This window comes from Sapajus apella, unplaced genomic scaffold, assembly GCF_009761245.1.
Source record: "Sapajus apella isolate SASKATOON/1434 unplaced genomic scaffold, GSC_monkey_1.0 scaffold95, whole genome shotgun sequence".
Taxonomy (NCBI): Eukaryota; Metazoa; Chordata; class Mammalia; order Primates; family Cebidae; genus Sapajus; species Sapajus apella.
In genome coordinates this window covers 7,675,977-7,687,597 of record NW_022437035.1, presented here as the reverse complement: position 1 = coordinate 7,687,597, position 11,621 = coordinate 7,675,977, and the positions used below count along the sequence as shown (strand labels likewise).

Here is an 11,621-nt window from a genome sequence, read left to right as displayed (position 1 = left end):
ATGTGTGTATATATATGTATATATATGCGTGTATATATATGTATATATATGCGTATATATATATATGTATATATATATGTATATATATGTGTATATATATATATGTGTGTGTGTATATATATATATATATATATACTTTCCGGGGGATGGGGGAGCAAACATGGAAGATATCAGTTGCCCTTCTAGGTGAATATGTTCATGTTATAGATATTTTTTTCTTGAAATAAATCTTTTATCCAGCTCTTTAGTCTTATTCCTTACTTTGGGAACTTAATCCAAAAAAAAAAGTTAATCCGGCTTCTTAAGTTTTGCTTTGATACAGTAGAAGTCAGTGTAGTGGTTCTCTATGAAGCTATTAGACAATCTATGGCTAATTCAGAATGTGACTGAAAGAAAAGTTCCAGAAAGTGTCTTAGCAAAGTATTTGCATGGAATGTCATAGTGTTCCTGCCATCCTGAACCACTTTAGGCTGCTGGCCACTGTGGCTCCTGCCAAACAAACCTCGAAAGGCATTTTTTGAAATCTTCTGTCCAGAGTCAAACAGATAGAGTGGAAAGAATGTGTACTCTCAGAGCAATGGTGTCTGCTTTAGTGCCAGCTGTCTGAGTGATAACGGGACAAACTGCTGGCTGGAAAAGCTCTTCTTTCCCACATAGAGGTCTTGGCTTTAAAAAGGAACAAAGCTGATGGCTTAGTTGAGAAGGTGGATACACCAGCAATTCAGGCAGTGATCTGGTTGAGGTCCACATAGCCCACTGTCGGGGTACAGAGGATGGACATCTGTCAGACCAAGAAATCAGTGCTTTCCAAGAGATGGTGTTCAGCAAGAAGTGGCATGCATTAATGAAAATGCCTCCCTGATGCACACGTACCATCTTGGTACTCACTGATACTGTAACTTTCCTGACAGGTTTCACACCAGGACCACAGCAGCTACTCGGAGATCCATTCCAAGGCATGCGCAAACCCATGAGCCCCATCACGGCCCAGGTCAGGCTGAGCTCTTTCTGAAACTCAATCTCTTGCTTGCCCTTCACCCTATTGGTAGATGCGGGGTGGACAGCTGAATTACTGTGATTCTTAGAAATAGTTTTGAGGCCAGGCATGTCTGCTCATGCCTGTAATCCCAACACTTTGGGAGGCCAAGGCAGGAGGATCGCTTGAACCCAAAAGTAAATTTTAAAAATGAGCCAGGTATGGTGGGATGCATCTTTAGTCCCATCTACACAGGAGGCTGAGGCAGGGGGATCATTTGAGCCTAAGAGTTTTAGACTACAGTGAGCTATGATGGTGTCATTGTACTCCAGCCTGGTGGCAGAGTGAGACCCTGTCTCTAAAACAAAGAAATGGTTTTGATCTGTATTTCAAGCTCAGTGAAGGTTAGACAATTTGCTGAATAATTCAAGTAATACTTAAATTGTTAAAATCTTATTCAGTGCAATGGCAGCACAGTTTACTCAGTTTGCAGTACCTTTCTCAGCTTCTGCTTAACTTATCTTTCTAAGAGTGAAGGAGAGACCTTTGAAGAAAGTGTGCTGTGTCCTCACTCTTCTCCTGACCCCCCCCCCCCCACTTCTTTTCAGCAGATGAGCCAGCTGGAGTTGCAACAGGCAGCTTTAGAGGGGCTGGCCTTGCCACATGACCTGGCTGTACAGGCAGCAAACTTCTACCAACCTGGTTTTGGCAAACCACAGGTGGACAGAACCAGAGATGGATTCAGAAACAGGTAAATTACTAAACCTACTCATGTGGAGATTTACAGATATAGTTTTCCTGAAATTAACAAGTTACCTATCTGCAGTATAATTCTGTTGCACATACTGTGGTATGTTGTTCAGTATGTGGTAGAAATTCCATCCCAATCCAAATCAATAGAAGAAATAGATTAAATAGAGGAAATATGATTAAATGCTACTGCAAGGGCATAGGATTTTCATTCTATATGGTTTTATTTCTGTTCTTGATTTACAAATTACTTTTTTTTTTTTTTTTTTTTTTTTGAGTTTGCTAATTAGCCATTTGGAAGGGATGTCACTTGTCTAATTTACCTCAAGATTGTATGAGTAAATGTATTTTAAAATCTTAGGATGATTCTACCAGTTAATGCATTTTTACAAATGGAACTAGCATAGCTCCTTATTCCTTTCCCCACAGATGAGATGTTCTTATCAAACTCCCTTGATGCAGGTTTGCTTATCAACAGTTTGTTGGCCAGAGCTGATGGGTTTGTTGATCAGAGTTGTTAAATAGATTACTGAGCTTGCTCTCCTCTTTTTTTAGTTGCAACAAGTGGTAAAATGAAATTATAAGTTGGGGAGAAAAGGGAAAGCATTGGCAATATTGTTTTATCGTAAAATAAAACAGATAAAGAAAACTATATAAAACAAATATGTAGCTTATTATAAGGCAAACTTCCTTGTTAACTTCTCAGAGGCGCTCCATGCACCCTGTGTCAATAATACCCCTTTCTCCTTAGAACTGTCCACTGTCTAGCCTTTAAAAGTAATCACTACCTTAATTATTTTTGAGTCTTATCACCAAAATACACATCCCTCAACACTACAGTTTAGTCCACCCTTAAAATACTTGGTAATTAATGTTTTGATGTGATTCTTAAAAGTTACTGCTGCAGTGCCTCAGTTTTTTGCTTCAGCTGGTTTTACCTGTTAACTGTTTCAGAAGACACTGAGACCAGGAGGTACCCTTACACAAACACATCCTATTTATAGCACACCTCAACTGTAACAGAGAGCTCCAGACTCATCTGCTGAACCCCTCTCACGTGCTTTCTCTCTATAGCATAATGTAGTTACCTAGTATTCACTGATGGCGATTCGTGACTTTCAGAGTACTTTTAACATTGGGTTTTTGTTTGTTGTTGTTGTTTTGAGACAGAGTCTCGTTCTGTCGCCAGGCGCCAGGCTGGAGTGCAGTGGCACAATCTCGGCTCACTGCAACCTCCGCCTCCCGGGTTCAAGCAATTCTCCTGCCTCAGCCTCCTGAGTAGCTGGGACTACAGGCACACGCCACCACACCCAGCTAATTTTGTATTTTTAGTAGAGACGGGGTTTCACCATGTTGGCCAGGATGGTTTCGATCTCTTGACCTGGTGATCTGCCCGCCTCGGCCTTCCAAAGTGCTGGGATTACAGGCTTGAGCCACCGTGCCCGGCTGCTGTGGATTTTTTGGAGACACAGCTTTGTTGCCCAGGCTGGAGTACAGTGGCACAATCTTGGCTCACTGCAGCCTCCTTCTCCTGGGTTCAAGCGATTCTCATGCCTCAGCCTCCCAAGTAGCTAGGACTACTCAGCTAATGTTTTGCATTTTTAGTAGAGATGGGGTTTCGCTGTCTTGGCCAGACTAGTCTTGGATTCCTGGCCTCAAGTGATTTACCTGCTTTGATCCCCAAAGCGCTGGGATTACAGGCATGTGCTACCGCACCTGGCCCAGAATTTTATATGATGTTCGCATCAACCCTGTGAGGTAGATGAAGGGGTACGTAACTGCATTTTACAGATACAGAAAACTTAGGTTTTTAAAACGTGGGTTACTCAAAACCAGCAAGTAGATGCGAGTCAGTGTCAGTCTAGCCTTCATGTTTTGGATCAATGTCAGCCTCTCAGGTTCTCCCTGTGTATAGTTGTGTCCCTCAAACAAACATGTCTTTCCCCTTACCTTGCTTGTTTTAATTGTATCATCACTGTCTAGCATGCTATTTGTTTTTTGTCTCCCTGCCTGTAGTAACGCCACTCCATCCTGTAGCCCCAAGAATGTAACCTCTGTGAGGCCAGAGATTTTTGTCTTTTGTTCACTGCTGTATCCCAAGAACCTGCAACAATGTCTGTAGCAGGTGCTTAAATATGTTTACTAAAATGAAAGGTCATGTGGAACCCCCAAGTTTGGGGTTCGTCATTTAGTCATTCAGAATAGTACTGATCTGTCTGCCCATGTTGTCATTCTCACAGTCACAGTATGGCAGCAATGGGGTACTAACTAGAAAGAAGCCATGAATTTCGGTTTTCCATCTCTCTGTGATTCAGATTGTCAGTGACTATACTTGGGTCTTGACCTTTGAGGCCTAAGATCAATTTTGTGTAGACCAAGAATAGTCCTAAAATAGCTGAAACTTTTGATGCTATATTTGATTTGAACGAGTGTCACACAGAGCATCAGTTCTATGCCAGGCACTGTAGTAATTATTGCTGCTCCCTGCCCAGTGAAGCACAGCTGACCCAAGAATGAAGGCCCTCCCTAGTGTACCTCACTGGTGTAGTCTACAGTAAACTATACACCAGCTCTGGCTAACCCTACAACTCCCAAGGCCCTCCCAAGTTGCTGTACCTGTTCTACCTGAACTCTTATTCTCCATCTTCAGCTTCCTGTTGATCACACCCAGTTTAATGCAGCTTCTTCCCCAAGAAGCATCCCTGCAGTGCCCTGTCATTCCTTCTAACCCCTCCATTTTCCCATTGCACTTTATTGGTGCCTAATATCTACATGCCTTGGTTTGCTGTATGTGACTGTCTCCCCCACTAGACTGAGAGCTCTTACAAGACTGGGACCATGTTTCATTTTGCTTTTGTCTTCCCTCAGAACTTAGCATGTGCTTCTGCATGTTAGGCCTAAATGCTTGGGAAATTGAATTGGATAAGGGAAATGGGATGTTAAAATTCCTAGGCTGGTCTTGAGTATTATATAGTTTTAAGACTTGAAGTTAAGCAGATTGGGGTTCATGCTGATAATTGGTTTGTTCACAGGCAACAGCGAGTGACCAAGTCACCAGCACCAGTGCATCGAGGGAATTCCTCTTCCCCCGCCCCTGCTGCCTCCATCACAAGCATGGTCAGTGACTTTCAGTGACTGTGAAGGACTTTAAGGCTTCTCCTTGTTGGTTTGTACATGTGTTGTACCACTGTGTGCCCTAAATGTCCTTGAGTTCCTTCCAAAGGAATAACTGACCTAGTAGTCTTTCATACCTATCTATTGGGTCTTTCCCTTTTAGGACACAGTCTAAGTCTTAGGATTTTTAGTGAAGCCCCCCTATATTGGGGAAAATACGTTCCAGCAGAGATGATTATGGCCAGGGCACACAAGGTGATATAGTATGTTCAAAGAAATGAAACTGGTGTGGGGAGACAGGAGGACAAGAGTGAGAGACAGGAAATGAAGTTGACAGGGGTGACTGGGTCAGACAATGGGGAGTCCAGTGAGACTTGTAGTGGGGGAGGTCACAAGTTCAGACTTCCGATTTCAGGTCTCAGTGGTATGAACTAAGGCTGGAACGGGAGGGTTTGCTTACATGCAGTGACAAGTCTAGTTTTATAACTATCATTACTTTAAAAATGTTTCATTTGGCCGGGCACAGTGGCTCACGCCTATAATGCCAGCACTTTGGGAGGCTGAGGCGGGCGATCACAAGGTCAGGAGTTCAAGATCAGCATGGCCAATGTGGTGAAACCCCATCTCTACTAAAAATACAAAAATTAGCTGGCCATGGTGGCAGGCACCTGTAGTCCCAGCTACTCGGAAGGCTGAGGCAGGAGAATCGCTTGAACCTAGGAGGCGGGGGTTGCAGTGTGTTCAGATCAAGCCAGTGAACTCCAGCCTGGGTGACACAACAAGAATCCGTCTTAAAAAAAAAAAAAAAGTTTCATTCTAGCTGGGTGTGGTGGCTCACACCTATAATCCCAGGCCTTTTGAGAGGCCGAGGTAGGTGGATTGCTTGAGTTCAGGAGTTCCAGACCAGACTGGGCAACCTCGTGAGATCCTAATACAAAAAATTAGTAATACAAAAAATTTTAGTCAGGCATGGTAGTGCACATCTGTGGTCTGAGCTATACGCTGGAGGCTGAAGTGGGAGATCACTTGAGTCCAGAAGGTGGAGTTTGCAGTGAGGCAAGATCATGCCACTGCACTCCCTAGTAGGGAGTCCGTGTCTTTAAAAAAAAAAGAAAAAAGGTTCATTCCCCACAGATATTTATCATCTATTCAGAGCTGGTAAGAGAAGGAAAAAAAACTTTGCTCTGTGCTTCAGAACCCCATGTCGGTCTTTGCGCCAGTCATGTTGAAGGCAGCAGGATCTGGAAGGAGCTTTTCTGTTCATAAATCATGTCTTGTCTCCTGCCATCAAAGATGTAGGGTTGTTTGCTCAGAAAAGGGACATGGATAATAAAATCATCAAAGTAGAAACAGTGAAGAGATAAGAAATGACCCAAGTGATTAATCGTGGTGGCTAAGGAGACTATTGAGGTAATTAACTTTTCTGGTAGCCAAGTTAAGAAGGGAAATATTAGGAGTATGGAGTAATTTTGGTTCTGAGGTTGTCTTTGAAATGTCCTTTCACAGAAGGAAGTTGCTCCAAGGTATGTTTCTGGCCATATTCTTTCCCTCTTGCCAGCCTAATCCCAGGCTGGGGAAATCTGTGAAGCAGAAGCTGCATAGGCATATCACAGAGTTGTGAGTAAGGGATGATGTGCTTGGGACACTGCCTATTTGCCCCATTCTGTTTTTCCTCCAGCAGCTACAGAACAGAATACTAGAGTTGGCCTATGCTACCAGTGTGGGGACTCTGTTGAATAGCTTGACCAATTAACCCTGGCTTAGTATTACAGAAAGGCACTTAGAGAATGTGCTAATGCCAGTTGTTTTCTCTGCAGCTTTCTCCTTCCTTTACCCCTACCTCAGTGATTCGTAAGATGTACGAGAGCAAAGAGAAGAGCAAGGAGGAGCCAACATCTGGAAAAGCAGCTCTTGGTGACAGTAAAGAGGATACTCAGAAGTCTAGTGAAGGTACTGCAGAGCTGTTAAGGGCACTGCTCAAGAAAGTATGTGATGGAGAGAACATGGGCCTGAGTGCTGTCCAGCCTCATGTTCTATGCAAAGCCCTGGGCAAGACCCCTAAATTCTCTGGACCATGGTTCTGTGTCAGTGAGAAGGTTCTGTGTGACAGTGAGAAAAACTGGGCCAGCCCACAGTTGCTTGGTTGCTTGAAATTCTGACCAGTCTGAGTGCTACTACCAGACAGGTAGAATGAGTGTTAGTTTAGAATCCTTACTTAGGCTTCAAAGTTGAATAATTAGTATACTTATTTGGTAAATTAATATAATTCAGCTAGTTTTACCTCTGAAATCCAGCCTCTGGACACTTAAGTGTCCAATATAGAAAATATGCGAGAAGCTTTTTATGAGTTGCACAGTAGGGATTGTGAAGGACATGGTAACACACAGATTCTAAATTAGGGTTTACACAGCTGTAGAGTATAGATCTGAGAAATTTTTGCCTGTGTTTGAGAAGGCTTGGGTGGTTGGTGGGGAGGAAATCCTGGATACTATTAAGACAGTTTGGGTTCTTTGACCAGACTCTAATTGCCATTTAAATAATCTAGGCCACAGCCATTTGTGCAGAGAAGGGTGTCCAACAATTCATCTTTGGTCCTGTTTAATAGAGGCAAATGATGGTTCCTACCATGTAATCCTCTAACCTTGTTAAAGGTATCAGATAAGAATTGTGACCTTAAGAAATAATTTACTAGACCAGTGGGAGGCCAAAAGTGTATGGGAGAGGTTTACCAAAATATTTTTTTGTTTGGATCCTCATAGAGAACCTCCTGTCATCCAGCTCTGTACCCAGTGCTGATCGAGGCTCTTCTCCCACTACAAATCCAAAACTATCAGCGTTACAGAGGTCTTCGTGTTCCACCCCACTGTCCCAGACCAACCGTTACACCAAAGAACAAGATTATCGACCTAAAGCAGCTGGGAGAAAAACACCCACCTTGGCATCCCCAGTTCCTGCAACGCCTTTTCTCCGCCCTGTCCACCAAGTTCCCCTTGTCCCCCATGTCCCTATGGTTCGGCCTGCTCACCAGCTTCACCCAGGATTGGTACAGAGAATGCTGGCACAGGGAGTACATCCACAGCATCTTCCGAATTTGCTCCAAGCTGGTGAGTTTCCAACCTGACTTGGGTGTCAGTTTATGGACCTACCAGGACAATTGTTGGCACTGATGAAGTGCTGTATAATGTGGGAGATTTCCCTGGATTCTCCCATCCAACTGGTAGGCAGTAGGTCCAATCCAGTCAATCCCCCCTAGTCTTTTAAAAGATTAGGAACCTAGCTTGAGGGTTTTTATTTTATTTTATTTTTATGGAGATGGCGTCTCAACTCTCACCCAGGCTGGAGTGCAGTGGCTCACTGCAACCTCTTGTCTCCTGGGTTCAAGCAATTTTTGCCTCAGCCTCCCGAGTAGCTGGGACTACAGGCATACACCACCATGCCCTACTAATTCGTTTTGTATTTTAGTAGAGACGGAGTTTCACTGTATTGGCCAGGCCGGTCTCAAAACTCCTAAGCTCGGTCAGTCCACCTGTCTTGGCCAGTCCACCTGTCTTGGCCTCCCAAAGTGCCAGGATTACAGGTGTGAGCCAGAGGATTCTTCTTTTTTTTTTTTTTTTTTTTTGAGTCAGAGTCTTGCTCTGTCACCCAGGCTGGAGTGCAGTGGTGCGATCTCAATTCACTGCAACCCCTGCCTCTTGGGTTCAAGCAATTCTCCTGCCTCAGCCTCCTGAGCAGCTGGGATTACAGGTGCCCACCACCATGCCCAGCTAATTTTTATATTTTTAGTAGAGATGGGTTTCACCATGTTGGCCAGGCTCTTCTGAACTCCTGACCTTGTGATCTGCCTGCCTCAGCCTCCCAAAGTGCTGGAATTACAGGCGTGAGCCACCTCACCCAGCCATTCATTCTTAATATTAATTTCCAGATCAGCAAAACTGTACAGTGAAGCTGGAAAACTTCCAGGTAACATTCAGACTACTCAGCAGCATGCCTTCTCTGCTCAACAGGCGTGCTTCCTCCTGGGATGGATTTGACTCATTTACAGGGAATATCTGGCCCTATCCTGGGTCAGCCCTTTTACCCTTTACCTGCTGCTAGTCACCCTCTCTTAAACCCTCGTCCTGGAACGCCTCTGCATCTGGCAATGATGCAACAGCAGCTACAGCGCTCAGGTAGGTTCAGGAATGTGACAGGTGAGTTTGGGATGGACTTAAAGAATCTTGAAGCTTTTAGGACTAGTTTCCAGTGGAGATGAATTAACATTGACATTTTCATTCATTAACTTGTTCTAAGTTTGGGGCAAGGGTGTAACCAGAGAATAAGATGAAGTAAATTGACCTCAGTGCAATTTGGGATTACTGTTCCTGCAAAGTCAGTGGGGAAGAGCCAAGTGTGCTTTGGCTTTCTTCGTCCTTTGCCTCTTAGGAGACAGGGCTGAGAATCCTTCCAACAGAGGTTTGGCATCGGGCCTGCCCAGGGTATATACCCTCTCACCAGTTAATATTGCTGCTTCTGTGATGTGGTTACCTGCCATGAGAAGTAGCGGTCATGTCATCCAGGATGTTTTCAGTACTGGTAGCTGAATAGCTCAGCTTTCCATTGTACTGTTTTCTGGCATCATTGGCATTTTACAAAGGAGTTTCCTCAAGAAGCCATAGAATCTTTGGATAGAGTTTGAATGAAGCAGGGTCTAATAAACTTCTTTCCTTTTCATGCTGTGAATGATAACCCTTCTTATCTCCACAGTTTTGCATCCTCCAGGCTCTGGTTCCCAGGCAGCAGCTGTCAGTGTTCAAACAGCCCCTCAGAATGTGCCCAGCCGGTCAGGCCTGCCCCACATGCACTCCCAGCTGGAGCATCGTCCCAGCCAGAGGAGCAGCTCCCCCGTGGGACTCGCCAAATGGTTTGGCTCAGATGTGCTACAGCAACCCCTGCCTTCCATGCCCACCAAAGTTATCAGTGTAGATGAATTGGAATACCGACAGTGAGCAGGGCAGGCAGACTCAACTAAGCCTAGACCTGTGGTGGCACCCTGGGCAGGGCTCTGCTTCATCTCGGGTTGGTTTATGGGCTTTTACTTTGGAGCACTCTGTGTGAAGCTGCTTGGGGGAACCCATGCACCTGGTGTGATCCGCATTATGATGGAAGGATCTTAACCAGCCCAGTGGAGTGTACATTGTCTGAATACAGGATTCACAATGTTGTCAATCCTGGAAATGGTCTTTCTTTTTTTTGTAAGATATGTGAATGAAGTGTTGGTGTCCTCACCAAGAGGTGGCACCTAAGGGTTCTGAGGAAATAAGTGTATAGACCCTTATGTACAGACCTGTGTATAAACAACTTTTGTATATACATATAGCTTTTTTGAACTTATACAGCTGTACATAAAAGTAGCTGATATTAGTTAAGCCTGTGTCAACAGTTTGGATTTTTTTCACTTGTACATTTGGGATTTTCTTTTGGTTGATTAAAATTGCATATGCTAAGTGTGTGTATGAAGTAAACTGGCATTGTTGTGTTTATTTCCTCTCTGAAACCCTTCCTAATTTTGTTTGTTTGTTTGGAGACAGGGTCTCTGTGTTGCCCAGGCTAGAGTACAGTGGTGCAATCACGGCTCACTGCCACCTCAACCTCCTGGGCTCAAGCCATCCTCTTATCTCAGCCTTCCTAGTGGATGGAACTACAGGCCACACCACTAACTTTTTCCTTATTTTTTGTAGAGGTGGGATCTCACTTTGTAACCCAAGCTGGCCTTCTTAATTTCTAACCAGCTGAGCTATGCTCAGTATGTTCCTTGAGGGCAGTGATCTGAAGTTTAAATTTTTCTTTAAAACCTATGGAAACTGACCAGGGCACAGTGGCTCACTCCTGTAATCCCACCACTTTGGGAGGCCAAGGTGGGCAGACCACGAGGTCAAGAGATTTGAGACCATCCTGGCCAACATGGTGAATCCCCATCTCTACTTAAAAATACAAAAGTTAGCTGTAGTCCCAGCTACTCGGGAGGCTGAGGCAGGAGAATTGCTTGAACCCGGGAGGCGGAGGCTGCCGTGAGCCAAGATCGCACCCACTGCATTCCAAACTGGCACCTGGTGACAGAGTGAAAAAAAAAAAAAAAAAAACCCACAACCTGTGCAAACTGAACTCTGTATCTTGCTTTAGGAGGAAGAAGCGATGCCCTTTTTCTTGAGCCTTAAAGACCCCAATGGGTCAGTTTAGACTGGACTGACCCTCTAAGTAGGTGGCCTTATAGCTAACACCAAGATATCTATAGTGTAATTTCCAAGATTAAACCAACCTAGTGAAAACAATTTATTAGGGAATCACCTATTACATATGGTAGTTTCTCTGTAACAAATCATGTTTACTGGGGCATCCTGTTTCTGTAAGCTCAGAGTTCCAATTCAACCCACTGGAATCTAAGAATTTCCCTTAAGACTCATGTATTAATTGACTCCTTGTGTTCTGTATCACATTCCTTAGCTCACAATTGTTTTATTATCCACCTTAACTATTAGTATATACACAGCATTGGAGGATAAAGATTTTATAGAATACAGTAGGGTCCTGAGTCCCCTTTACTAACTGGAAGTTTTTCAGTCCTGCTATGAGCTGATGATACTTATTTTCTATGCTACTCAGTTTACCAGAGTTTTAGGTATTTCTCCATTTAGGACCATAAAAGCCTCTGACTCCATGCTAAAGGCTCAAATAAGGAGATGATGAAGGTCAAGGTGGTTGGATTTTTTTACTACAAGGGTAGTAGAGTCTTGAGCAGCCCAAG

The 11,621-nt window shown here is 44.0% G+C and overlaps 1 protein-coding gene across 9 annotated transcripts in view; it reads left to right on the top strand.

Annotated features, from left to right (window-relative positions):
• Positions 1–10,341, top strand: part of EIF4ENIF1 (eukaryotic translation initiation factor 4E nuclear import factor 1) — a 55,351-nt gene extending 45,010 nt beyond the window's left edge. For 3 of the 9 annotated variants that reach the window (XM_032256571.1, XM_032256568.1, XM_032256575.1), the window contains 7 exons: positions 912–991; positions 1,588–1,727; positions 4,759–4,843; positions 6,658–6,790; positions 7,600–7,944; positions 8,845–9,009; positions 9,584–10,332. In XM_032256571.1, the coding sequence (XP_032112462.1) occupies positions 912–991; positions 1,588–1,727; positions 4,759–4,843; positions 6,658–6,790; positions 7,600–7,944; positions 8,845–9,009; positions 9,584–9,825 (1,190 nt within the window). In that variant the 3' untranslated portion in view covers positions 9,826–10,332. Of the gene's footprint in view, positions 1–911; positions 992–1,584; positions 1,728–4,758; positions 4,844–6,657; positions 6,791–7,599; positions 7,945–8,844; positions 9,010–9,583 lie in introns of all 9 variants that reach the window. The other 6 variants (XM_032256573.1, XM_032256572.1, XM_032256576.1 and 3 more) reach the window with 4 other exon arrangements.
• Positions 10,342–11,621: the final 1,280 nt, after the last annotated feature.